The following is a 27,623-nucleotide window of genomic DNA, read 5'->3' on the forward strand; positions in this document are numbered from 1 at the left end:
CATAGGTCCATCTCTATGGTAAAACTTCCAATAAGCTGATCCAGATTCAAGGGTGACCATGAACTGGATGGAAGATTTCTATATATCCAAATTATTATATCAGCATACTGAATAAGAATACTAAAATCCATTTCAAATCTTGAAGCAAGGGACATAAAGTATTCAAGACCTAGACATAACCAAACACTAAATGGGATATTCAAGACCTTTGAGCGCATATGTTATATATATAACTCATATTCAACTACAGAACTCAAAGGGAGTGATTTGTAGCGCCATTTCCTAAAAAGAAAGTGAAGCTGTAAATAGAAATGACTGGAGTACTTCTCCCTCTATCTATATCTATATCTATATCAACTAGCTGCCTCTGCTACTATACTCTTAATCAGCATTTGAACCTACGAAAGGATTTATGACATTTCGAGACAAGCTATTAAAAACTGTAAACAATGGCTAAGTTAACGCAACACCAATATATTTTAACCACAATCTCTTCGCACTCACTTAAACACAAGTACACCAACAGCTTCATCAAGTATTCAGAGTTCATTGGGTATGACTAACTGGTCAATCTGACGCCTTTAATTTACTCAAATTCAAGCTGTAGCCTGTATGCTTCTTTGTTTAAGTGGTCTCATTCATTTAATTTGCAAACTCAGAGATCTATGACTGTCAACCTTCTATCACATGCTTCCCCAAAAAACCATTATTGGATCCTAAGGCCAATGCATTCTCAAGTCCCTCTATGCGTGTGAGTATGTGACTAGTAATCAACTCCCAAAAGACAAACAAAACAAGGAGTTTGACATTGAATCATCAAGTCAGAAATCGTGCACACTAAAACCTGCAAGGAAAACATGGAGATATACAGCTGAAGCAAAAATTACCACAACCACGCAATCTTAAAACATACAAGAAGGTTCGTACTTTTCTTCATTACTGATTAATAGCAAAAGTAATGGATGCATCCGAACTGAAAACTGAATCAAGCAGTTCTCTCAAATGGCAAAAAGACATGAACTACGCAATAAATTGTAGCCAAAAAGCTTATAACATTATCTTACAGGATTTTTAAGGTTAAGTATCTTAATAAGACCTACATCATACATCCTCTAACCCAACAATTGATAGAAACATACCATTACCGCATTACATTGTGAATTTGGGAGGAAGCCTTTTTTTTTTTCCTCTCATATCCTCAAAAAAGTCACGAAATTGAGCTCAAGCTCAGAAAACCAAATCAAGATCTTACTGAATCAAGACTAACCCATTTCCAAAAATGCTTCTTGACAGACACAGCCTCGTGAGCAATACTCATCTCTCCGCAATTCGCATACTCATGCTCCTCCTCAGTGCAAAACTCTCCTTCTGGTAAACCATCCACCCAAGCATCCACCGAATGCAAAACGTAGCATGCCGGTAAGCCCGGATACGAAGCCGAATGACGCTCCTCCACCTTCTTCTCATACGAACCCGGAACAATTTTTAGAATGCCACTATTTCCCGAATCTTTCACCGACCCTTCTAAAATCGAACCGAGCTCTTCCATAACCGCCCGGTTAGCGGCCGATTCGGGGTCCTCGCCGGGTTTCATTTTCTCCGACAAGGGCCGGCCTCGGCTTCGGACGCTACCGTCCGATAATTCTTGGTGGGCTTCGATCAAGACCCGGAATTTATCGTCGATGATCCGTACCTTGACGACGTGAACAGTTCGAACCGGAGGGGTTGAGTCGGCTAGAGAGCTTTCGCCTTCAGAGAGCTCGAGCCAGAGGTTGTGGACGTTTTTGGTGCCGGGCTTGACCCCCCAGGAGGCCAGAGAGTCGGAGAGCAGGCGCGGCTTGAGCCAGTCGGAGAGGGACTGTGGGGTGGAAAAGTGGTGGAGGGACATGATGGGGATTTTGAGAAAGCGGCGAGGGGAGGAAGGGAAATGAAGAAATGGGGTTTTGGAGAAGAGGGTAGCTCTGGTGGTGGAGGAAGAGAAGAGGAAACAGAAGGAGAGGGCCGTGAGGAGGAGATCGGGTAGGGTTGGGAGGTTGTTGTTGGGGTTTTGGAGAAGGTTGGTGTGGTTGTTTCTGATTGGTGGTTGCGGCGGCGGTGGCATGTCAACAATTATGAAGATGATAATTACAACAATGGTGGTTCATGTTTGATCGAAAGAATGACGGAATTTTGGTGAGGAGGTCCATTCTCTGTGTCTTAGAATTTTCGAATAAGAAGATGGAGAAGACGAGAACAGGAAAAATAAGAGGTGGGAATTTGAGGGCATCAGTATCGTATATTATTCTCATTTTCATTCGCGCTACGTTTCTTCGGCTTTTTTGGAGTAGATCAATTTATTAATAAATAAATAAAAACAACAAGAACAATCGATCGAGAATATATGAATATTTGACCCAAAAAAGAGACTATCTGAATATCCTCTATTAAAAAAATAAGACTATATGAATATCCTACATTTATCAAGTTAACATAATCCAGGTGCGAAGGAATTTGTAGCTCAAGTAATTTATCGTATATTCAAAGTAGATCGTATATTCAAAGTAGATACAAAAAAATTTGTAGCTCAAGTAATTTATCGTATATTCAAAGTAGATACAAAAAAATTTGTAGCTCAAGTAATTTATCGTACATTCGAAGTCATGTATTCGACTACACCGCATAATATTGCTTTGTATGAAATTTTGTTGACATATTAATTTATCAGTTGACGTAATATTGGGCCATAAGAAGAGTTTGGGCTAGGTGGGACCTCAATTTTTTTCTCAATTTTCCGGTCTATCTGTCAAAAAAAATTCTGACAACCCCAAATATTATTTATGTACGTATGATAAGTGGGAAGAAGATGAAAGAAGAAATAAACAACAGGAAATATAATCAAAATTACAAAGTGAGCTCAAGTTTTGGTTATCCAAAATGATATAAGTGATGGATTGTCTAGTCTGCCAATGCTATAGCTCATCAGGTGATCATCACCAAACCAGTAAACCATGCTCTCCGCCCTCCATGGATCATCCTCTTCAAAATCTCCCATCTCCTTATGGTCTTTCGTTTTCGGAGTAGAATTAGGCACTAGCTCAGATCTACAGAGAGGACATGTTAGCTGACCCTCATCAATCCAAACATCCAAGCACTCTTTATGAAAAGCATGCGAGCAATATTGCATGGCTCTCTGACCACTTGGCTACCCTCCATGCCATTCATGCACACAATATGCATATTATTATTACTGGGCTCATCTGCTTCTGGTTGGCCTGTTTTGATCCTGAGAAAGTCCCTGTATTGCACCACCGGGAGTCGGTTCTTGACGAATTCAGCTATGCATTGAACCGGTAATGGTACTACCAACCAAGGTGAAGGAGCTGCTGCCGCTGCCAGATTATTCTGGACCAGCTGATGATCATGATCATCAATCGTATGATTATTATTCTTATGATATTGATCAGGTTTGAATGAGAAGTGATACTGTATCTTGATGATGTTGAGTAGATTGAGAAGAGAGAGCAACATTTTGATGAGCATGTTGTTGTTTCTTGCTTGGCCCATCATCAGATACATGTGTTATTGTTCTGAGAGACCACCATCACAAATACCCAATCGGAAACATAATATCTGTTTGGAGCACAAAGACAACCCCTACCTACCTAGTGTGTTTTTTTTGGCTTCCTACTGCTTATTCGTGGCCTCAAATACAACAACTAGAACAATATATAATACTACAAATGTTTACCAAGCATGAATCTGTCGTGTTTTATTTGTATAATTCTGGGTTGACTCTAAATCTCATTTACTATAAAAAGGGATCAGATACCGCACTGGAATTGGGTATAGTGACTCGAGCATTGTAAAAACTATACATGATCAAAAAGTCGCCTCAACTGAACTATAAATATATCTGTATTTTTACTAAAACTCGATCCTGCTACTTACTTTACATGTAAATGCATTCATTAATTCCGAAGTCTTCTGAATATATAAACACCACCACTATGTCCACTACATATATGTATATGTATGTGGACTAATTGGGTATGTATATGCATAATATATTGGAAATCTTTGATGAATAAACTGATTGAATATCACATGAAGTCCAGTCAATGTACGTAAGGGCTCTCGTTTCAGTTTCTTGGTTGATCATGTACAAGTACATGAATATATATGTATATATATATATATGCTTGTAATAATAATATACAAGATCAACTATGACCAGCAGCTACCGTATTGACATATATACGGGTCCGTACACACATCAATTGAGCATTTCATTGATTCACATATTTGACTTTGTCAAGTTACTGAATCTTTCCATCACACAGACCCTTTTTTTTTGTGGACCTTTTCTTGAGTACTGGATCACAGACTTTTAGTATGATTTTCATGCATGTCTACACTTGGAAACCGTCAAATTAGTGCCTTAAAAAAAAAAAAGTCGTCTTTTTTCTTTTGCGCCGAACGAGAATGCATTATGCATCCCATCCTATCCTCCCTGGGCAGCCACTTGCATGCTTTTCCTCCGCATCGCCTCTTACTTTAATTTTATTTCTTCTCAGTTTCCGTGTCTCTGTGAAAACAATTCTGACAAACCCATTATCTATATATGTGCTTACATCTAATAATAAGTATGAGTATGACAAGTGGGATCGATGAAGATCAAAGAACAAGGTTAAACAAACAAATCAATAACTTTGAGTAATTTGTTTGTTTGAGAGACTTCAAAGAATACGTAAAAGGCTTTCTGATTTCTGATTCTGAAACAAACAGAAAAACAAGTTTCAAGAGACTACATGATATGCGTTAAGCCTTGCGCTTCCCTCTTGGAGAAACATATATGGAATATAATTAAAACCAACTAGCTTGGTGCAGACAGAGTGAGCTCAAGATTTGGTGCTATAGCTATAGGCTTAGGCAAGCTCATCCTCACCAAACAAGTAAATCATCCTCTCGGCCCTCCATCGATCCTCTCTAATAAATTCTCCCATCTCCTTATGGTGATGATGATGATTTGATTTTGGAGTGGAATTAGGCAATAGGTCAGATCTACAGAGAGGACATGTGAGGTGACCCTCGTCGATCCAAACATCTAAGCACTCTTTGTGAAAAGCATGTGAACAATTGCAGAGTTTTCTGACCCCTTGGCTACCTTCCATGCTATTCATGCACACAATACACATATGATCATTGGTATTGGAGTCATCTTCTGCTTCTGCTTCTGGTTGGCCTGTTTTGATCTTGAGGAAGTCCCAGTATTGCACCACTGGCAGTTGGTTCTTCACGGATTCAGCTATGCAGTGGACCGGTAATGGTACCAACCACCAAGGTGAAGGAGCTGGAGCTGCTGCTGGCAAACTATTCATCTCAGGCCGGTGATCATGATCATGATCAAGAATATAATTATCCTTTTGATATTGACCGCGTTTGGATGAGTAGTGTAGCTTGATTCCGAGTTGATTGAGAAGAGAGCGTAACATTTTGATGAGAATATTGTTTCTTGCTTGACCCATGAGGAAGTGTAGTCAGTACTTGAGATATGAATGAATGTTGTGAGAGACCACAATCACAAATATACTGTATCAACCACAAAGGCAACCCCACATATATTTATATTTATGCACCCAAAAAAGTAGACTAGCTAACAATTGTACACTCTTTAAGTTGTGAAAACGATTAATTCTAACCACCTGCACCTACGAATTAATGAAGAGATAGTGAAAGGATGGTTTACCAAAAACAGAAAACAAAAAAGGGCAGTGGAACAGTGGAAGGATCTAAATCTACATACTTTGGAAAAAAATTCTAGACAGACAGCAGGGGTAAGGTTTGAGCCGCCAGCAAGTTCCCTCGGTAATCAGATTCTCAAATGATACTATATATAAGAACTCTCTCTCTCTCTCTCTCTCTCTCTCTCCAGGTCAATATATATCATATTTATGAAGTCAATTATAGCGCATGTGGCTCTCCCTTTGAAGAATTATAGTTAATCACAACTATGCATAATGCATCCGTTAATCCAGAGTCTTCCCTTGGAACAATTAATATTAATCACACAACTATGCATTGGTTAATCCAGAGTCTTGGGAGTACTATAAACGCCATACATAGATATATGTGTGTGTATATATATATATATATATATTTTTTTTTTTTTTTTATACGTGTATATTATGGATTGATGAGGATAGTTTAATGTTGTGTACAGTTGCGATATATTGGAAATTGAAGGAAGCAATATGAATAATTAAAAGTTGATTGAAGATGAGATGACGATGAAGTAGTAGTCAATAATGCAGTAGGTAATTGAGCATTATATTGAATAATCATCAAATTCATGCCTTCAAAAAGTCTTGTTTGTCTTCTTTTCTGTTATTGATTGAACAAAAAGTCAGGTTTCTCAGCGTGGCAAGTATGATACGCTAGCTACCTCCCATTTTCAGCCAGTAATGCTTTGTTTTTACTTAAAAAAAGAGTCTGTGGCTTGGGTCGGTGGACGCATTGACTCACCCCTGCCTATTCATTCATGTGATGGATAGCGCAGCTAGCTTGGCTTAAGTTTTGACTATGAGACGTACGGTCGGTGGACGCATATGCCAGCCAAAGTCAAATTTTAATCTCTTGGAATATCTCAGCAATAGTGTAAAATATAAATCTTGGATTAGATCGGCATATAGGAAATGCGTACGGTTCTTGACGGACTCAGTGAAAGGAATGCAATGTTCAAATTCAATTATGAAAATTGATAGTGAAATCCTGAAAGGATCAACCTAACTAAACTAATCCCTTCAACAATAAACTGTGAAGAGTAGTATTAAAGACACAAGGTAAGGTTTGAGCGGCCAGCAAAGTTGGGAAATCTTCTTCTCTTTTTTTTTCTTCCATATTCGAAGTCTAAGAGAGCAAATTGAACTTAGCACTTGTTTCAATATTGTAAAAGATAAATACCACTAGCCTCACTTCTTTCTTCTGCATAGTGCAGAGAAATCCTTCCCCCACTTCATACACCAAATGAAATGAAATGAGGTTGAAGAAATTCATTAAAAATTAGATCACGAGAAAAAGCTATATAGTATATACGTGTTGATGAAATGAAGAGGTGTCCATCTCCATGTTGCCTGGCTGTTAGGAAAGTGATTTTGAGAAGTAGGGTCCATGCGAATGATGGAACGTGCAAATCTTATCTCGAGTCATGCTCATGATGAGGCCATCACTTATTGCATGCTTTCTCCTCACCTCTTTCTTTTTCTTCTCAATTTCCGTTTACTGTCAAACCAGTACCTATACATTATATTTACTTATGTTTACATATGTATAAGTAAATATGACAAGTGGGTGGGAAGAAGATCGAAGATCAAAGAACAAGGTTAAACAAACAAATGAACATTTTCAGTAATTTGTTTGTTTTAGACTTCAAAGAATACGTAAAAGGCATTCTGATTTCTGAAACAAACCAAAAAATACAAGTTTCAAGAGACTACATGATATGCTTTAAGCCTTTTAAAACTAGCTTGGTACAGAGTGAGCTCTCATTTTGGTGCTAGGCTTAGGCAAGCTCATCCTCACCAAACAAGTAAATCATCCTCTCGGCCCTCCATGGATCCTCTCCAGATTCTCCCATGTCCTTATGGTGATGATGATGATTTGATTTTGGGGTGGAATTAGGCAATAAGTTAGATCTACAGAGAGGACATGTGAGCTGACCCTCATCGATCCAAACATCTAAGCACTCCTTGTGAAAAGCATGTGAACAATGGCAGAGTTTTCTGACCCCTTGGCTACCTTCCATGCTGTTCATGCACACAATACACATATGATCATTGTTATTGTAGTCATCTTCTGCTTCTGCTGGTTGGCCTGTTTTGATCTTGAGAAAGTCCCGGTATTGCACCACTGGCAGTTGGTTCTTCATGGATTCAGCCATGCAGTGGACGGGTAATGGTACCAGCCACCGAGTTGAAGGATTGATCTCGGGCTGGGGATCAAGAATGTAATTATCCTTTTGATATTGACCACGTTTGGATGAGTAGTGTAGCTTGATCCCGAATAGATTGAGAAGAGAGAGTAACATTTTGATGATATTATTGTTTCTTGCTTGATCCTCCTCACCCATCAGATATTAATGAATGTTGTGAGGGACCACAAATACTGGAACTGGAAGCATATACTTTTATTAATTGCTATCAATATCAACCGCAATGGCAGCTCATTTGATTTGATGCACCCAAAAAAGCAGACTAGTTCAATACACTTGAAGTTGTGAAACGATGGATTTGGACCTTCACCTACGAAATTAATGAAGATAATGAAAGGATGGTTGAAGGACCAAAAACAGAAAACAAAGAGGATAGTGGAAAGATCTAAACCTAACCCCTTTGGCAGTAAATGAAGAGCATTCAAGACAGGCTAATTACAAACTCAAATGATACAGTATACTATACAACTATGAGGTATATATAATAACTCTCTCTCTCTCTCTCTCTCTCTCTCTCTCTCTCTCTATTATAGTGTATATAAAACTAATACATGTTCACCGAGTTACCTGAGCCTTAGGGACATGGGGACACCTGACAACGAACAGCTGGGAGGTTAGGTGAAGACATATGTGGTTAGACGTTTAGATAATTGAACTAACAAATATATGTATACATCAATTATTTGATGACTCTTTTTTTCCCCAAAGTTATGAAGGATGATGGGGTTTTCTCACACACCCTGTTATAAGGTGTCATGGAAGGTTCGAACTTGAAACCATTAGTTTGCAAGTCAAAGTTCTTTTTCATTAAGCTAAACATAATTGGCCTTAATTAGCTATATCGCGATCACTATATATCATATTTATGAAGTCAATTATATATGTGTAGGTAGGGCGTGTGGGTCTTCCCATAGAATGAATTAATCACAACTCAATTATATATGTTTGTGTGGTGTGGCACAGGTGGGTCTTCCCTTAGAATTAATTAATCACAACACAAACTATGTGCATCCGTTAATCCAGAGTCTTCCCCTTGAAGAATTAATTCATCACACAAGTATAACTATGCATTCGTTAATCCAGAGTCTTGGGAGTATTATATATACAGAAACACCATATACTTGCTATATATATTATGGATTGAGGATATAGTTTAATGTTATAGCTAATACACATGCGATTTTCATAGCTTAAGTCTAAGAGGGTTGTATATATTCAATTTGTTGGCGGGCACCATATCATATCATGAAGATCACTGAAATCTTTAATTTGCATATATATATATATATATATATATATATATATATATATTTGGCATTAATTATTACAATTATCTGCTCTAATCATTTTGTCAAATTATTTAATGGAACATTGAAATCAGCGATCACACATCTTGATTAATTTTGTTAACATATTGCGCACGCACACACGTGTTCATTAATTTTGTTAACTTATGGAACACACACACACATATATGCATCCAATGATGTGATATCCCAGAGAGGAGAGGTGCAGTCTACATACTTTGTGAATGTGTCCAATGATTCACTTTAAATGATATAAAAATCTCCGTCACTACAACATCGAATTCATGCCTTCAAAAAGTCTCCTCTTTTCTACTCTCTTTCTCTTCTTTTCTCTTGTTGATTGAACAATGAAAAGTGAGGTGTTTTCTCAACGCATCAAGCATGCTAGATAGCTCCCATTTTCAGCTGTTATCTACATTATAATGCTTAGTTTCTACTTCTTTCTTAGTTATGAAAGGAGGAAGCCTTAATATTGGCCGACTTACCCTGGCCATTCATTCATGTGATTGTTAGCTTAGCTTAGCTTAGCTGTGAGACGTAAGGCCCCACAGAGAGAGAGAGAGAGAGAGAGAGAGAGAGAGAGAGACTGCGTACAAATGGATAGTACGCTAAAAACAAGGGTTGCAAGCAACATCCCATGCAAAATTGCAATTCAACTGGTGAAGGAGCTGCTGCTGCACCACTTACAGGGCCATGCCCATGCATGCTCATTCCTCCTTCATTCCAGAATATTCTTTCTAAACATGGACACACACGTCGTCATAACATAATGGATCGAAAATTTGGAAAATTAACTGATTGAACATTAACAATATTAAGGCTCGTGTTCAATTTCTTGGCGTATCGTAAAGTTTACTGATTCAATTGCTTGATGATGATGCTAGACTAAACTCGCCCTACAACTTTCAATTGAAGTGGTGCTCATATATCCATTACAATGTGCTGCGCCTCGACCATCTTATAATTCCAATGTGAAAACTCATTCCAATATGAAGACTCAGCCTGCCTTAGTTGTTAGATATAAACCAATAAAAAGGATTTACCACAAAGTTACTAATGCACCTATCATTCAATTGTCATCGAGAAAATATTTGTGATGCAAATAACCATGGAAAGGGATGTAAGGGGGATAAATGAATTTGCTGTATTCGGCATAGCAGGTTGAACTGAAACCAGATTTACCCAGGTCCAAACATCCATTGCCCTTTCGACGAAAAAAATAAAATAAAAAATAACATCCGTTGCCCGTTATTTCCATGTACCATTAACAATTTTTCACTTCTTTCGTGGGATGAATGAGACATGAAATAATATGCAACAGGTAAGCATGGAAATCGATATCCAAGAAATCTAGCCTCACTTCTTTTACCAAGTGCAGAGAAATCCTTCCCCCACTTCATTTTTATACATAGATAGAACCACTCAAAATCTTCTTGACAACTTTCTTTTTCTTTCTATAAAGTACTGTCAAACATGAGGAAATAAGTTATAACATTCGCAATCGAGGGAGTGCAACACTAACAGGTACAATTAACATTGGATCTACCAAGGGATGAAAAGTGAGAGGGTAAGATACGGTACTCTCATTGGGGTTCTAGACCAAGATGACAAGACTAGTAGATAATAAGCAATAAATAGATCTCTAACAGTTCAAAGCTAACCGTATTCCTTTACAAACAACCCTGCAGCTGACTGAACAAATAAGTACTTCCAGCTGACTCGCCAAGTGATCATCACTGCTTCCATCAGGAGGCCTGCATCGAACGAAATTACACATGCAACTTATCCAGTTAATAGGGAGAAAACAACCGAATTCAAGGGGACGGTAAAAGAATACACAATCCACTGTCAATGTATCAGCCTAGGATAGTAACAATGTGTAGAAGCATAGTAGCAGCTTAACAAAACAATACCAAACACAAAGCCATGTAGGAGATCCCTCCATGAGGGTGACTTATCATTAATTGCTAGCTCATCAATAGTGAAAAAACAACTAGTGCAGAAAGCACCAGCATTACAAAACAGACAAATAGAATGCATATTTATACAGAACAATTTTCTTAAATATGATAACTGAAGGTGCAGAGTATGCCTGCCTGTTCCATAATTACTAATACATTCGCAAAGTTCCCATCCACAAGAAAATTTCAGTGGCTGGGTTTCAATTGTATAATACAGCTTGCAATATTAGCACAAGGCCACTAACTCCCAAGCAGATCGCTGGCATTGGAAATTCAAAGGAAATATTTGCAAGAAGGGTAAAGAATTAAAGTTAAAAGGCCCTTACAATTCGCCCTAGAAAAATTCTGGGACCAAATCATTATGCTGTAATTTGAAGGGTGAAAGAAAGAAAATACAATAAAAATAGAAACTCAAACAGAAAAACATTTTGATAGTCCAAACCAGGTGCAACAGCATGCGCCAAACTGTGATGTGCACAAATGCAATGAAATGAGGTGAGTATCATCAAACAAGGAAAATGTCAAGAGAAATGACTACAAAGCATAACCAGAAAGACAGATATACTATGCAAATAGGCAGAGAGAGAAGGGGCGCTACAGCAAATGCAAATGTATTTCACTAACTCTGCAACTCCAACTAGCGCACACACAAAATTTGCAACAATAAAGTATGCTGGCATTCACAGTAGCAATTCGGTCATGCAATACTTATGAGTCTCAAATTCACCCAAATTCACCTAAAGCAAAGCACTTTATTCAGCACTTAATCAAAAGCATCAAATTACCCAAAACAGATCACTACATATCAGTCATAGACTCAAAGCAATGCACTTCACAATCCAAATGAGAAAAGCGTCCTGCACCTCAAACCTTCAAAAGCTGCATCTTGTTAGAAAATGCAATCGAAATCCAATCAGGCTGTGCAGCAGACCACTGCAACTGATTAATCTCTGCCCCTGCAGAATACATTGACATGGGGTCGATCCCATTGGGCCCTGCGACCGTGGGCAGCTCCCAAATAAGTGCCTGAGTATCATCCCCGGCAGAGCAGATGTGTCTACAACTCTGGGGTGCCCAAGCAATGGCATTTACACTAGCCCTATGCCTCTCTAACTCGGCAACGGGCATAGTCGGCGAACGGATATCCAAAATCACAACTTTATTGCTGTCCATCAAAATGGTGGCCATGTACCTCAGGTCCTGCTTGTTCCACGCCAATCTAAGCAAAGGGGTATCAGGCTGGGGGCTCTCGTAGATAATGGTAGAATGCTCCTTGTCCCGCAAATCGAAGATCCTCACGGACCCATCAGCCGAAACCGAAGCGAAAACCCTAGCTTCGCCCCAGGCAATGTCGTAAACCTCTTTATCGTGCGCAATGAGTTGGGTTTCAACGACCCCCTTTTCAATATCCCAAATGGTACAGGTGGTGTCGATGCTGGAAGTCCCAATTCGTCTGGGTTCGATGTCATTCCAATCGAATGAGGTCAATGGGGCACAGAACTCGCTGGTCTTACTGTTGTTCAAGACCTGGATGGGTTCGACGGAAGAGTCTCGAACCTCCCAGAGACGGAGATAGTCGCCAGAAGACGCTAAGACGTCGTTAGTTTTGTGGAGGGAGTTAGGGTTTGGGTGGAACATGAGCTTGGTGGGTGGATAAGGGTGATCAAAGGAGAGGGTCGGGTTTGGTTTTACAGAAAGGGTATCCGGGTCGAAGGAGAGGATGTCGACCCGGTTAGAGTACTCCTCGATAAAGCTACCCACGGCGATTCGGTGGTGTTGGTGTCGGTTTCGTGTTTGGGGGGGAGAGAAGGCCATGGCGTAGAGAGGGTACGGAGACTCGTACGTCACCGAGTTCTCCTGACCGAGATGGGATTCTTGCGCTGAGTTCTCCATTTCCTTTTCTTGTTTCTTTTAATTTTTTTTCTGGGGAAAGTGACGGAAAGGTTGGTTGAGAGGATGAAGCAGAGGTATTCTGGGTGGGGAAATGTTTGGGTCGGAGCTCGGAAGATGGGAGTTGGGGTTTGGATTTTCAAGGCGAATGCATTTGAGAAGCAGGCGATTGCTAACTCAAGAAACGACATGTAGTTGGTACTGAAAAGTTGGTTGGTCAACAAGTCAAACAGTCAAAGTAAGCTACTGGTGTGCTGCTCGCACACATAATTTGACTGGGCTAATGGGCTTTCAAGACATTTACTTACGCCTGTATCCAATAGACGGAAAGATTTGGATTTTTGTAACCAGAAAAATAAAAATAAAAAGAAATGGACTTTTAATTCCAACTCATTGCCACATGGACTTTTAATGAGGTATAGCTGTTTTTGGTCTAAAGCCGAATGGGCCCAAACTTAATGTTTTATCGTAATTGTAGGACCGCATTGTCCCAAGAACAAGGGCCCTTGGGTGTTTAAATTTTGTCCCACTAATTTTTTTTGTAATTGAGTGCAAGTGTGGAAAGGAAAGGAAGCATCAAGGGCATTTTGCAAGGAAATCCCGGACTCCGAGGAACGACTTTTTGTGTAATACGACAAAAAATTATTATGTGTGAGGGTAATACTTGTATTAAGCCTTGCTATTTGGTTTGATTTATAACATTAGTATAAGATTTACTTACAAGCTTTCACATTACAATTAATACATCATTATTATTGCTTATTAGCGGAGAGTTTAGAAACATAACTAAAGTATAAAAGTCAAGGTACTCTGTCATGACATCAATTTGGGAGAATAAAAAAATGAAAAGGTGATTAATTTGTTAAGAGTCATTGTTTTATATTGTTTTAGTTTATAAGAACGCGTTAGAATGTTTGTGATTATAAAGTGCACTCAACGCAATTGGCGGTCGTAGCCATTAACTTATGGAAAATGCTATGAATACTAACTTTAGATACAAACTTGTATACCATCTCTCTAATATAGCGTGAGACCCATTGTATTGGTGGGCTCCACTTTTATTAGAGAGATAGTACACAAGTTAGTATCTAAAGTTGGTCTCTTTAGCATGACCCTTAACTTATTGGTTATGTTTATAATCCATTCTCTTACTGCATTTGTATACCACATTTTTATACCATCCACATCATGTGATATAAAAATATGGGATAAAAATGTGGTAAATGTAGTATCACTCTTAGAATATTACGATACCAACAAATAAAAAACTAGTGAGGGATCAAATCAAATGTGAAGGGGACCTAGCTAGCTGGAGTCGTCGAATCATTGTCTTTATTAAGCATTTAGTAAACCTTTTTTTGGACATTAGAGCTTAATTTGGGATACAGAAGATGAGGTTGCATTCTTCTCCAATCAATTGAAGAAGAAGATGATGATGATATGGTAATGCAAAGGTCGATCAAGTCACCATGCGTGTCGGATATGGTAAATGCCAAAGGAGAGAGAGAGAGAGAGAGAGAGAGACTTGGCATTGTCAGCGGATGACGCACACGTGGGTTCAAAAGATGATGTCATGACCAGGAAACTTGCATTGGGTTGGGGTTCCCTAAATTAACCCAGGGTTAGCTGCATGGGGGCACATAATTTAACCCACCATAACTAAGGGATATGAAGACAAAAAGCCACTTAAAAAAGAAAAAAGAACAAATATTATAATGGAAGTTGGATCTGAAAAGGTTTAGACCTATTGTTGCTGCTACCGAGTAAAAGTTTTCTGCAGCGGCTGTAACTCTGCCAGTGCGCTATTGAACTTTTTTAAAACTGGAAACCAAACTTTTTAGGCAAAGAGCTGATTGTGGGACTTAATTTACCTTCGTGTAAAAAAGTACAAGAGAGTAGGACAAAACGTCTCTAAATCTCAATTGATTGCAAGTTTGAAATTTAAGTGTGAACAAATTTTATAACAACAAATACGACGCATTGTAATTGTAGGCCATCTAGATTTATCGTAAATGTCGGCCAACACTGATTATATGTCGACATGAACTTTTAAGAACTTCTTTTTTCGTTTGAACATGATTTATTAATGGACGCCAAGCCTATAGTATGGCGCTACGTGGTCAGTAAAGTAGATACTCCCGTGTGTCGATATAACCCGACTCGTCGTGACGGGTCATTATTTTAAAGGCAAATCAACCGACCCGACCATATCATATGCCCTACCAGACCAAGGTCGGTTGGATGGTATCTGTTCACGGTCAGAACCACCAGAGCCATATACTTGGGCATAATTCCCAAGATCCCTCTGAGTCCAACCTGAGGGGCAAATCAAGGTGATTAGAGAATCGAAGGGATATCGCATCTCTGAACAAGTTACCCCACATGGGTGTTAGGACAAGACTGAAAATGAGCACTTAATGCACTTCAAATCCAGGCCAGGTATCGTCTCACTGTTGGTCCCTGGTTGTCATAGCAACTAGTGCATATAGCCACCCTCTTATCCTAGCATGGAGGGTAGTTGAGGATCTCTTCTAGGCTGGATGTAAAGAGATATGATCCATCTTCTTCCCCTATATAAATATCATTTACCTACATTGAGACAAAGGTAATAATTATGCCACATCCAAAAAAAACTCTACGCATTCACTCATTCAAAACATCACCAATCTAGCCACTCTCTTATCCTAGCATAGAGGGTGGCTGAGGATCTCTTCTAGGTTAGATTTAAAGAGATATGATCCATCTTCTTCCCCTTTAAATATCATTCACCTACATTGAGACAAAGGTAATAATTCTGTCATATCCAAAAAAACTCTACGCATTCACCCCTTCAAAACATCACCAATCTAGCCTATAACTTTGGCATCGCACCCCCCTCTCTCTCTTTCTCTCTCTCAAAATAATCATTCGGCTGTCCCAAAGGATCACAAGGATCTCACTACCCAGATAATTCACAAGGATCCGTCTGCCCCAAACCTGTTTTACTCATTTATTCTTCCTGACTCGAGGCAGGGCCCTAGAGTCAACCGGGGGTGCCACCCTCCCGGTCAACATGATTACATCCCAAAACCCTAATAAAGTGCAAATTAGGCAGTAATTAATTCAAACCGATTTCGAAAAAGAAAGAATAATACTAACACAATTGGGCTAGGAAAATCGATAATGGTTTTATAGGTATGATGGCAACGTGTGGGGCTAGGATCTCAGTGGCTGCAAGCCAGCCTCCTGTGCTGTCTGCTGTACTGTGCTTGCGTAATGAGTGACGAGTAAGAAAAAACCAATGATGACCATTCCATTATGACTTACGAGGAGGAGAAATTCCTCCATCTTTTCTTTTTTTGTACCGCCAGCCATATAAACATCGATCACAAGCTCACATGCATTGTAAATCTCTGGTAGTGGTTAAATGGTATATGCCTGCACCTGCACGTTTTCAAGGTTCTTAATAAAAGAAACCACACAAAGACTAACAAACAGTCAACCCACCTTTTTTTTTTATGGGTTCTGGGCCAACACACTCACACTCAAAAGGTGGTGGGTTGGAGTCTTCTGGTCCATAAAACCTTCATCCTCTTTCAATACCAATCATTCATTTTGATACATGGCATTTTACTCTCAACCGCACTCCTAAGTCATCCTTCCAATCCAAGTTCCAACTAAAGATAAGATTACAACGTTCGTCATATATATATGTATATGTCAACATGTGATGGATACCGCCAATACCCAAACCTCCACCTCAAAAATGCAAGTCATTATCTATGTGCTTAATACATATATGCATAGTAGCTAGCTTAAAAAACCCGGAGAAATGTCTAAATCACATGTAATATATAATCATTGAATTAAAATTGACAACAATAGCATCTCTTCTATATATAGATATCATAAATCCGACCTTTACGTGTAAACCACAATGATGTGTATGTATGGTTAGCATTTCTAACCAGCTTACAAGTATGTGTGTCGTCTTTTATAGCCTAGTGTCACGGCTCGCTTGTTCGAGGGGCGATTAAATCTAAGGCCGTACAGAAGGAAGACTCCGAAAAAGTCATCCCGTGACACTAGGGTGTATATTGCCCATTTTCAACCACACAAATAAATAGCGTTTTCTTTACTCCAAGTCTCCAACGTAGATGCTACCCTTAAATAATTTGTGTTAGGGAGACTACTGCGTACTATAAGGCATATGAGGTGGCACCGCAGTGAAAAAGTGGGTCAAACTCTTAACCTTCCCCAAAATACACTCCGATTCGATTCTCGTAACAAACAATCTTAAGACAACCTAATTTAAATTTAATGTTCCCCCTCCCTAGCGAATTACATAAAGAGAAGAAGGGGAAAAAAAAAAAAAAACAATTTTTTTAAATTTAATTTTTGGTCGAAAGAAAGAGAAAAAAAAAAAAAAAAAAAAGCCAGCTAGGGGGATTGACTAGGTAGCCAGCTAGACATATATAGACAGGGCAGTAAAGATAGCTTTTTGGATGTGGACCAATAGGGTCGTGGTGGATCGTGGGAATCTAGAAAAAAACTAGTTCATGTGTGACGTTACTGCAACACATGCAGAATTTTGAGGTCTAAATTGAGATGTAGATAGATAGATACTAAGTGCTCGTTTGGCATTGTTTATTTGGGATAATAAGTGATTTTTAAAAAAATTTGAGAAGCTCAACCCGTTTGGTAAACTGTGAGAAAATCACTTATTGTTAAAAATTGCTGTGAGAGAAAGCTATAAAAGAAAGCAGCTAATGAGGTGCTTTCATTTTCTGATTATGCAGGAATCAGTTCCGAAGAGGCGCTAGGTTTACTGATTATGCAGCAATCATTTTCTGATTATGCATAAAATCAATACCAACAACATTTTTAACAAAAATTTTACCAAATGCCAAACTGCTTTCTCTCACAGCAAATCTGACAGCGATTATTTTCACAGCACAGCAATGCCAAACTGGCCCTAAGTGCCCGTTTGACATTACTTATTTGGGGTAATAAGTGATTTTAAAAAAAAATTGAGAAGCCCAACCCGTTTGGTAATCTATGAGAAAATAACTTATTATTAAAATTTTCTGTGAGAGAAATCTATAAGGGAAAGTAGTTAATAAGGTGCTTTCATTTTCTAATTATGCAGGAATCAGTATCGAAGAGGCGCTGAGTTTAATGATTATGTGACAATCATTTTCTAATTATGCGTAAAATCAATACCAACAACACTTTTAACAAAAATTTTACTAAACACCAAACTGCTTTATCTCACAGCTGATTTCACTCACAGCAAATCTGACAGCGATTATTTTCACAGCACAGTAATGCCTAATTGACACCAATTGTTGATTTATCAATTAATGCATAAAAGTAAAACAACCTCTTTTAGATGCAATTCATCAATTACTCCTCAAGAGAATTGAGATATGAAAAATGCGAACCCTAGCATTCCATGCATCAAATGGAAGTACTTCAGTTCAGGTGAGGTTTTTTAGATGCATGCTCAAAGTTAAAGAATCAGAGGATCATAGAAAAGCCTCCATTTGCAATTCCAATACTTTTATTCGTCTCTTCTCAACTATTTATGATCATAGTCTAAAATATTGATAATATCGACGAAATATCGAGAATATTATCGTTTTTTAAGGTCAATGATATTTTGGAACGTATCCATACACATATCGATAATATCAAAAAATATTGATATCAATAATTTTTCTCAAACTTTAGCAATATTTGGCCAAAATATTGCTATAATATCGATAATATCGAGATGATGAAGACAATGAAAATTTTGAAGTGTTATTTACACTAACACCCCCTCAGGTTTCTTGTGTTTTCACAAACCTCCTCAGGTCTTAAAAATTACACGAACAACCTCTGAGGTTTCAGTTTGTTTTCATAAAACCCCTTTTCGTTGATTGTTTGTCCAAAAATTGATGATTTCATCAGAAAAAAACTTATGCAAATGACAAAATTAACCTCAATGAAGTATATGCAATCTAATCTCAAAGGCCAACTTTGTCATTTGGAGAATTTTTTTTGGTATAAAATCATCAATCTTTGGATGAAAAATCAATAAAATGAAGTTTTGTGAAAACAATTTAAAACTTGAGGGGGTGTTCTTTTAATTTCTAAAACTTCAAGGAGTTTTGTGAAAAGTCGAAAACCTCATGAGGTGTTAATGTAAATAACTCAAATTTGAACCTTATAAGAACTCTATATGGTACTAATCACTCATGTATCTTACCAGACAATGTATAAAGTGTAAAATATTATGTAAATCATTATAAATAAATGATTATGTTATGTTTAATATTCTTTCATTAATTATTACATATTTTATATACTCAGTGTTTGTCAACTTGATATATAATCAACTTAAATCAGTTAAACTCATCATGCAATGCATTTTCTTTCAATTTTTTGTGATAAAATAATAGATAATTGACTAAATAAACTTTCTCCAAAGTTTAAAAAAATATTTCAAGTTTTTCTTATAATTTTCGTGATTTTTATTCAATTTTTATCTATTTCTATCAAAATTTCTATATTTCTGTACTACCGATATTTTCAAAACTAACAATATTTTAAACCTTGCTTATGATAAATGACTCAAGCCCCACTTTTCATTTTTAAATTTATACAACCCCATTTGAGTGGCTGCAAGACCCAAGCCTACAAGTCAAGGGTCAATATCTGACAGGTCTCTCAGCGCCTCTATATAATACCATCTGCAATGTCACTAAGAAGTGCATCTTCCTGGAACTTTACTTACTCCAATTCAGCTTAGCAGGCAGACCAAGAGAGCGACGGTGAGAGAGAGACTGCACATTTTTAATTGCTGTCTTTGTCATCCCCCTCCCCCAAAAATTATAAGAAACATGGAAACCAAAGTCCTCTCCTCCGGATTCAAATACCAAAACTTGCCGGAAGGTTATGTCAGACCAGAATCCGAGCGACCTCGCTTGTCTGAAGTCTCCGAATGCAAAAACATTCCTGTAATTAATTTGGCCTCGGAGAATAGAGCCGAAACTGTGCAGCAAGTTGGTGATGCTTGCAAGTCTTATGGCTTTTTTCAGGTATCTACGTCACTCACTCTCTATATCATATCAGGAACTTGTTTGTCACGTACATAATTCATATATATATATGTTGGGATCTGTTTATATCCGTTGATTTTGGTACCCTAGGTTATCAATCATGGTGTGTCTACGGAAGCAGTGGAAAAGATGTTAGGGACGGCCACTGAGTTCTTTAGCCTTCCTGTGGAGGAAAAGATGAAGTTGTATTCAGATGATCCATCAAAGACGATGAGGCTTTCTACAAGTTTTAATGTGAACAAGGAGAAGGTTCATAACTGGAGAGACTATCTCAGACTCCATTGCTATCCTCTGGAAAAGTACGTTCCAGAGTGGCCCTCCAATCCTTCTTCCTTCAAGTACGTTAACTCTCTATCCCTCTTATTACTTTGTCTCCTTCTCTCTGAGATAAGCTTCACACACCAATGGCTGCATTTTTCTTTCGGCAAAGGCGGTGCTGACTGTCTGCCACGTTGCTTTATATTATATGCGTCTTTTAATAAATTGAGTTCGATGTTGAGAGAAATAAATAATGCAAACAAATTCACGTCATATTTTTTCATGACACATGACATGCTTATCTGATCGTTAAACTTTGTAGAAGATAACGTCATGGGTTATAACTACTACGATACGAGGAACTTTTATAATAGTAAAGCATTGACCTACTCTTTGTATATTCTAAAATTTACTGGGAGACATTCTGAAATCTTAGATATTCTACGATCTTTTATGCATGATTTAAAACTCAAGTATTATAGAATGATACGATAAATTTAGTGTGATGTAAGTTGTATAATGTTTAATTTTTAGGGTTTTGGTGGGTGATAGCTAGGGTTCTCAGAAGAATGTTGATTAAGAGTTGGCTTTATGCATAAATAAGGCATATGACAAATGTGAGAAATGGTAATTGGCCTTCGATTGGATCTCATACTTTAGCTCTTTTGATTTCTAAAATGAGAGAAAGATGCATTCGATATGAATACGATCTTCATGATTGGCTTTGGCATGTGCCCACATGGCGTTCCTAAAAGAAAGATTTACGAATAGGTACGCAGCATCTTTTTTTTTTTTTTTGGGGTGTGGTAAAAAGACCTAATAATACAAATATTTTAAAGGACTGCAAAAGTATAGTCCTTGTGTTGTTTTTATTTATTTAGAATAATCCTTGTATTAAAAGTAGAAACCCACTTCTATTAGTTTATTAAGAAATAAATGAAATAATTGTAATCGTATAGTCGTGCGCGATTTGTAGTCCTTTCTGAATATAAACAGGAGGAAAATAGGGCCCAGGTTGACTTTGTCAACATCTAGGCAGACTTGGCAGTATTATCTTGTGTTCATCGCTACCGTCCATGACTCTTAACCGGATATCCGATTGACGGTGGGGATTGTACTGGGATGTCCCGCCACAGATATTAGATAGGTAGACAAATTGATGTGGCGTAACTGTCGGTGATATATAAATTTTGATCTTTGCCGGGCCGTCGGGTTATCTTTTCCCTTACCCTAATTGACGGTGATAACGGCAATTTCGGTTGGCAGAGGCGATGTGTCAGCCGTTGATAGCTTCGTGTTCGGTTTGTGATTTTAAATAAGTTTATGACGTAGTGGGATTAGTCCGTGTTGACGTAAGCGGAATGAATGAATCATGTGGTGGATGAATTCATAGGTTCCGTGTAATCATAGTGGTCCACAATCCACGGTATCAATTTTATTAATTTATTTGTGAATTTAATTTAATCGGGTGGCCAGCGTGGCAGTAGCAATAAACTTGCATGGAAGAGTACGCCAGAGGTCAGGCACGCTTTTGAAAATAAATGTCAGCAAGTGCTACGGCAGAGGGAGAAAAACTTTGCTATTCCTGACATGTAAGTCTCGAGAGGGATGGTGGTTACGTGAACAATCACACCACTTCTTGTGATGGATATTTCATTGGTTCAGTTCCGCACGTTTGATCAGGTCAGGACTAAGTGGACTAATTTTGTTTTCTTTTTTGGGGTTATTTGTCTCTATTCTATTTTAATTGTGTGTTAAAGCTATTAAAATAGTCGGGAGACCACACGTATGAGGCCACTTTATTAATTGAAATTAATGGCTTGTTTGGGACCTTTTTTTAAGGAAGTATTTTTGCTCATAATTGCTTATAATAAAAGTACTTTTATTATAAAACTCTTGAATTTTCATTAAAAAAAATTGAGGTCCTTCGTGGAAAAGTATTTGGAAGTGCTTCTTGAAGAAGTACATAACAGTGCTTCTCAAACGTTTCTAAATTTTTCTGTCAAACGCTATTAGAAGCGCTTTTAGTTATCAGAAAGTGTTTTTGGCCATTCCAGAAGCACTTCCAAACATGCCCTAAATCTCGTGGTCCACATAAATACGGGTGAGATACGATAATGTGCTACTACTTGTTATTTATGAACTAGATTTTTTGTGTAGACATGGGTAACGTGCCCGTCTTCTTATACACTTTATTTAGTACAAGCAATAGTCATAAATTATAGAATAAAGAGGTTTTTCTCTCACACACTACTAAATATTAGAATTTGAGAAAAGTAATCTTATATATTAGAATAATATAAAATACTGAATCATTACCAAAAACAAAATAGAGTTTTGCAACACTCGTGGACTTTGGCGAAAGTCTTGGATTTCAACCAAAATACTATAATGAGGGGATTGTGGGAGGGTTCAATCCCACTATCTAATAAGAAAGAGAAAATAATTGAACTTAAACTTTTTTAATAATTGAATGGTTAGATTTTACCCCTCACCAAAACTCCCCCTTATTGTATCATCTCCCGGATTTCAGTACGGGCCTTAAAAGGAAACCCAAGTTTTTGATATTCTTTTAGTAGCTATGTTTACTGTGGGACGGGCCGGTCCAAAATGAAAACGTTTTTCTTGGTAATCCAAAACCCAATCACGCCGACAGCGCTTTGAATAATTGGGCTAGGTTAACTTAACGGGTCAGCTTTTCCAATAACTGTGCTCGGTTATCTGGGCTAACTTTTAGAAATATTGGGGTGTGTTAGACGGGGTTGGCTTTTTATTAATAAATTTTTTTTTTTTGGTGTGAATATATCAAATTTCTTACGTGAATTCATTTTGGGTTGCAGGGACATTGTGAGTAAGTACTCTGTAGAAGTTCGAGAACTGGGGTTCAGATTACAGGAGTTAATATCAGAGAGTTTAGGGCTGGAGAAAGATTACATAAAGTGTACGTTGGGTGAGCAAGGACAGCATATGGCCGTGAACTTTTCCCCGCCATGTCCACAGCCCGAGCTGACTTATGGGCTGCCAGGACACACTGACCCAAATGCCCTAACAATTCTTCTCCAAGACCTCGGGGTTGCTGGCCTTCAAGTTCTCAAGGATGGCAAATGGGTTGCTGTCAATCCCCACCCTAACGCTTTTGTCATTAACCTTGGCGACCAATTACAGGTACCCCCTTCATTGTTTCTACTCAAAAATCAATCTAATGAATTAACCCAATTGTCACTCAAGTGATCAAAAGCAGTTACTCCTGCTCTCGAAGTATCATGTTATCGAATAACAAAATTCTTGTGAATTGCTGCAGGCCTTGAGTAATGGAATTTATAAGAGTGTGTGGCACCGTGCCATTACAAATACTGACAGAGCAAGGCTATCAGTGGCTTCATTCCTCTGCCCACAAGATGACGCACTGATCAGCCCAGCAAAGGCTCTTACAGATGATGGTTCTGCAGCCATTTATAGGGGCTACACGTACACAGAGTATTATAAGAAGTTTTGGACTAGGGACTTGAATGAAGAGCATTGTTTGGAGCTTTTCAAGACCGATCAGTAGCCTCAATTTGTGTCTTGCTAGTTGTTGCCAATCTGATTATATATTTCTCGTCATGGCATGTAGGGCTGCTTTTATAACCTGGTGGGGTGGAGGGATTGCAGCATGCTATTGGAAGCCACAGGTTGGCGCATCGCAGTTGTTCTGAAAGGTTTAAAGTGTCTTGACTTATGCATATGTTGAATAATTTCCACTCTGCTGGTTTATTTTATTGGTTATTCTATTACTCTGAACTACTTGCCTCCATTGTTGTAACATCTGGAATAATTCGACAGGTTGGCCATATAATTGTTATTGTATGCAGCAAGGCCTCTTTGTAAACTTATTTCATGTTATACAGAGGGTTGAGATGCTCTGTAAGGTTCTGAATAATATCATGTGAATGTCTTGTTATTTCTTCGCATGAATTACCCCTTGTTCGTTGCCATTTTCTTTGTTTTCCCCACCCTTTTTTAATTTCTGGATGCAAGAAAGTCATATATATGGATCCAAATATCAAAAGCTCACTAGGTACAAGCAAGCAACATGGAAACACTTCTTATTACTTTTTGTGCAATTAAAATCTACATATGGTGTAATGTGAACTCCGCATGGGATCTGATCTGATCACCATGTCAAAAACCAAAGCAATATGTATGCAGATGACAGCATACCAAGCCCGTTAAGCAGTCAATTCTTCTTAAGGAATTCTATAACATAGGTGTTGAAGGCAGAGCACGCGACGTTAAAGCCTTGGAATCCAGCTCCCTTGGCCAAGGCCTGAAACTCCTGCTCTGTCCTCTCTTTTCCCCCAGGGTTGTGAGCCAACATGATCACATCGATATGAACAACTCCCTTAGTTGCAAGGCTACTGTCTGGGGCTACAGGAAGAATGCACTCACCAAGAATCACCTTCCCGTTGTCTGGAAGTGCAGCATAGCAGTTCTTCAAAAATTTCAAGCAATGCTCATCACTCCAATCATGACATATCCACTGTAACATTGCACACCCAATTAGATATTAGTTCCCAATATAATGAACATCACCTTAGCATCATTAATGGGATAACCTATTCTCATGAATGAAATAACTGATAAGATACAGTGCAGGTTTCAGATAATTTCTAGCTCACCTTCATGAAAATTGCATCTCCTTTTGGAACACTTACAAACATGTCTCCCCCAACATGCTCCACACCTATATCCAAAAGATCCATAGAGGTCAAAAAGGACTTATATGTTGTGAAGTGGCTAAATCTACTAAGCAAAAGGTAATATGATGCACATTTATACCGGGATATTGAGGAGCATCTTCAATGACATGAGGCAAGTCGAAGTTAATGCCCTTGATCGAGGGGTACTTGGAGACGATCATGTTAAGGACGGCTCCCGTCCCGCCACCGACATCCACGACTGATGTGAGGCCCTCAAACCCTTTGTATGTCTCAAGGATTTTCTTCATGGTGATGGTAGAGTGGTCAGCCATTCCCCTGTTGAAGACCTTGTTGAATCTGGGGTCAGTGCCATGATATTCAAAAGCAGTCATTCCATAGGCCTTGTTGAATGGAATGCCACCGTCAAGAACTGCGTCTTTCAAGTGATACCTACACAAGTCCAAAATGGAAAAATAGTAATATGTAACCTACATCCAACTCATTTGTGTCACTCAACAATATTCATAGACAGAAACTGAGAAACATAGCCAAAAGCATAGATCATATAATTTATAAAGATGGAGAAAACGGCTTGTCGTTGAATGAACTATGTTGTGGTAGGTGAAGTGGTGGTCCCCACTTCCCAACTCCCAAGTGGTTGAATGGTGATCCTCAAAAGACCACTAGTAGTCATGACTCATAGAGATTTTGTTTGTATATAATGAATATTGTTTGAGTATGAAACAAGTATCGTCTCTCTATACTAAAATGACCCACAATAGTCAAAAAAGGTTTGGCAGGGCCTCAACAACATCTTCTGCCTTTTTCTTTCTTTTTTTCTTTCTCGGCTAATCAAGTCCCCATAAAATAATTTGGCTTATCCCCCAGCCAGCATAATGATTAAGCGAATAAGGCTAAGGAGGGCCTAGATGAACAAACTAGGAAAACAATCAAGTCACCGCTCACAGTTAGTAACATTGAAAATTTGATCAATCCATTAACAATACATTGATAATTGATTGTTAAATTGAGACGAGGAAGAAGAAAAAAGGTTACCAGCTCTCAACAAGGACCTTGTCCTGATTCATGAGACAGAGAGGGGCAATAGAGACACCTTCTTCATTCTTGGTCAAGAACTTGCAGACAGGGCCAAGACCATAGAGCCTCTCAACTTTACCATCAGCCAGGGTGCGCAGAGAGTAAGTGAGAATAGAGTAGCTGGCCAGGAGGCGCAACATGCGGTCAAGCATGACAGGTGCATCTGGGTTCTTGGTTGGGAGCTGAGAAGCTATGTCTGTGGGGGAAAGGAAAACACCAGGTCCAGCTTTAGCCATGATCTCCAAGAGGTCAAGCTCTATGGCTGCCTTAAGCACCATGGGCAGAACAGAGGCGCTGGCTAACTGCATGGCAAACAGGTTGGCTTCTTCATCTGATACTTGGGTTGGGGTCATCTGAGTCTCACCAGTTGAACCCATTTTGGTATTGGTATTGGTATTGGTTTGGTGGGTTTAGACAGAGAGCCTCTGTGAGAGAGAGAGAGAGAGAGAGAGAGAGAGAGAGAGAGAGAGAAGTTGAGGAAGGTAAAACAGAGAAGAAGACCGAGGCTTGAGGAAATGGGCGTGCTAACCAGTGGCATTATATATATGTATATATGGTGTTTTTGCTCACCCACCACCTTGATGTGCTACCTGTGTCCACCACCAGACCAGTACATGACCCCACATACATCCTACACATCTTGACCTTTAAGGCTCTAAACTTCACCATTGATTAATTATTTAATTTCCTCCTGAACTTAATTAGAGTTTAGAAATTTGTATCTCACGCAAACAAATGTAATCATGATTTAATAAATCTAAACTCTAATATTAAAGAGTGAATCCCTTAATTCAATCTTTGAAAAACAATTCCGATTGAATAAATGTAACACATATTGTGAAAGTTGTGCGATGTCTTATTGAAAGGTTTAAAGTCTAAACAACATGCCTAATTAGAGAGAATTGTCAAGTGGACACTAATACTATGCTTAAGAGAAATATACATGTTATGATCCGTAATCAAGCATCATATTCTCGTCATGCCATTGCCAGTGATGGCCCAAGAAGGTGGCATGTTTGAGTTTGATGAGACCCAAGCGCATAAAATTAACATCTCCTTGTCATGGGTTTATATGTATATTATCTTATAATGTTATATTTTACCAAAGTTGAGCTCAGATATCAAATCAGTAGGTGAGTGGGACCCATCCACATGGTCTCCTATTGATATAATTTGGTGTTACTTCAACTTAGGCAACAAAAGTATGCCTCAGCTTCTTCATCTCCACTTAAGCTGAAGATGTAACAAGTTTGGTTCTTGTTGTAAGAGATATATGCTCCTAGGATTCCTCTTAGTTTGCTAGCAAAAAGAAGATGGCAGAGTTTCTTGGTGATTGCCTCAGAAAGTGAACTCATGAAAAACAAAAACAGCACAAAGTA

General features: G+C 38.5%; 6 protein-coding genes and 1 pseudogene across 8 annotated transcripts; 1 reads left to right on the forward strand and 6 right to left on the reverse strand.

Annotated features, from left to right (window-relative positions):
• Positions 1 to 910: 910 nt before the first annotated feature.
• Positions 911 to 2,356, reverse strand: LOC117617187. The gene has a single exon (XM_034346468.1). The coding sequence runs from the start codon at positions 2,099 to 2,101 to the stop codon at positions 1,241 to 1,243; it is 861 nt and encodes a 286-aa protein (XP_034202359.1). The 5' UTR covers positions 2,102 to 2,356; the 3' UTR covers positions 911 to 1,240.
• A 537-nt stretch (positions 2,357 to 2,893) lies between these two features.
• On the reverse strand, positions 2,894 to 3,543 carry LOC117618467 (annotated as a pseudogene).
• A 1,259-nt stretch (positions 3,544 to 4,802) lies between these two features.
• LOC117619794 (probable E3 ubiquitin-protein ligase RHA4A) lies at positions 4,803 to 5,584 on the reverse strand. The gene has a single exon (XM_034349831.1). It carries the CDS (start codon positions 5,502 to 5,504, stop codon positions 4,905 to 4,907), a length of 600 nt encoding a protein of 199 aa, XP_034205722.1. The 5' UTR covers positions 5,505 to 5,584; the 3' UTR covers positions 4,803 to 4,904.
• A 1,832-nt stretch (positions 5,585 to 7,416) lies between these two features.
• On the reverse strand, positions 7,417 to 8,280 carry LOC117619709 (probable E3 ubiquitin-protein ligase RHA4A). The gene has a single exon (XM_034349716.1). The coding sequence runs from the start codon at positions 8,102 to 8,104 to the stop codon at positions 7,538 to 7,540; it is 567 nt and encodes a 188-aa protein (XP_034205607.1). The 5' UTR covers positions 8,105 to 8,280; the 3' UTR covers positions 7,417 to 7,537.
• Positions 8,281 to 10,613: 2,333 nt separating this feature from the next.
• LOC117618569 (protein TRANSPARENT TESTA GLABRA 1) lies at positions 10,614 to 13,295 on the reverse strand. 3 transcript variants are annotated; one of them, XR_004584476.1, is made up of 2 exons: positions 12,020 to 13,295; positions 10,614 to 11,027 (listed from the first exon to the last, which is right to left on the reverse strand). XR_004584476.1 is itself a non-coding variant. In XM_034348201.1 (2 exons), the coding sequence occupies exons 1-2, from the start codon at positions 13,125 to 13,127 to the stop codon at positions 11,019 to 11,021; spliced, it is 1,032 nt and encodes a 343-aa protein (XP_034204092.1). In that variant the 5' UTR covers positions 13,128 to 13,295; the 3' UTR covers positions 10,614 to 11,018. The 3 variants fall into 3 exon arrangements, 2 of the variants coding, with proteins under 2 accessions (XP_034204092.1, XP_034204093.1); XM_034348201.1 differs by having other exon boundaries at positions 12,105 to 13,295; XM_034348202.1 differs by having other exon boundaries at positions 12,098 to 13,295.
• A 6,496-nt stretch (positions 13,296 to 19,791) lies between these two features.
• On the forward strand, positions 19,792 to 24,421 carry LOC117617465 (protein DOWNY MILDEW RESISTANCE 6). Its single transcript, XM_034346845.1, has 4 exons — positions 19,792 to 20,188; positions 20,300 to 20,547; positions 23,308 to 23,632; positions 23,769 to 24,421. The coding sequence occupies exons 1-4, from the start codon at positions 19,991 to 19,993 to the stop codon at positions 24,015 to 24,017; spliced, it is 1,020 nt and encodes a 339-aa protein (XP_034202736.1). The 5' UTR covers positions 19,792 to 19,990; the 3' UTR covers positions 24,018 to 24,421.
• Positions 24,422 to 24,507: 86 nt separating this feature from the next.
• On the reverse strand, positions 24,508 to 26,763 carry LOC117617464 (caffeic acid 3-O-methyltransferase). Its single transcript, XM_034346844.1, has 4 exons — positions 26,203 to 26,763; positions 25,286 to 25,596; positions 25,126 to 25,190; positions 24,508 to 24,986 (listed from the first exon to the last, which is right to left on the reverse strand). The coding sequence occupies exons 1-4, from the start codon at positions 26,619 to 26,621 to the stop codon at positions 24,684 to 24,686; spliced, it is 1,098 nt and encodes a 365-aa protein (XP_034202735.1). The 5' UTR covers positions 26,622 to 26,763; the 3' UTR covers positions 24,508 to 24,683.
• Positions 26,764 to 27,623: the final 860 nt, after the last annotated feature.

This window comes from Prunus dulcis, chromosome 2, assembly GCF_902201215.1.
Source record: "Prunus dulcis chromosome 2, ALMONDv2, whole genome shotgun sequence".
Lineage (NCBI taxonomy): Eukaryota > Viridiplantae > Streptophyta > Magnoliopsida > Rosales > Rosaceae > Prunus > Prunus dulcis.

Coding starts and splice junctions, on each gene's coding strand:
- LOC117617187 (XM_034346468.1), bottom strand. CDS start 2,101: ATGCCACCGCCGCCGCAACCACCAATCAGAAACAACCACACCAACCTT.
- LOC117619794 (XM_034349831.1), bottom strand. CDS start 5,504: ATGGGTCAAGCAAGAAACAATATTCTCATCAAAATGTTACGCTCTCTT.
- LOC117619709 (XM_034349716.1), bottom strand. CDS start 8,104: ATGGGTGAGGAGGATCAAGCAAGAAACAATAATATCATCAAAATGTTA.
- LOC117618569 (XM_034348201.1), bottom strand. CDS start 13,127: ATGGAGAACTCAGCGCAAGAATCCCATCTCGGTCAGGAGAACTCGGTG.
- LOC117617465 (XM_034346845.1), top strand. CDS start 19,991: ATGGAAACCAAAGTCCTCTCCTCCGGATTCAAATACCAAAACTTGCCG. Junction 20,189..20,299: donor AGTCTTATGGCTTTTTTCAG/GTATCTACGTCA, acceptor TTGGTACCCTAG/GTTATCAATCATGGTGTGTC. Junction 20,548..23,307: donor TCCAATCCTTCTTCCTTCAA/GTACGTTAACTC, acceptor TTTGGGTTGCAG/GGACATTGTGAGTAAGTACT.
- LOC117617464 (XM_034346844.1), bottom strand. CDS start 26,621: ATGGGTTCAACTGGTGAGACTCAGATGACCCCAACCCAAGTATCAGAT. Junction 25,191..25,285: donor AGATGCTCCTCAATATCCCG/GTATAAATGTGC, acceptor TTTTGGATATAG/GTGTGGAGCATGTTGGGGGA. Junction 24,987..25,125: donor GAGATGCAATTTTCATGAAG/GTGAGCTAGAAA, acceptor GCAATGTTACAG/TGGATATGTCATGATTGGAG.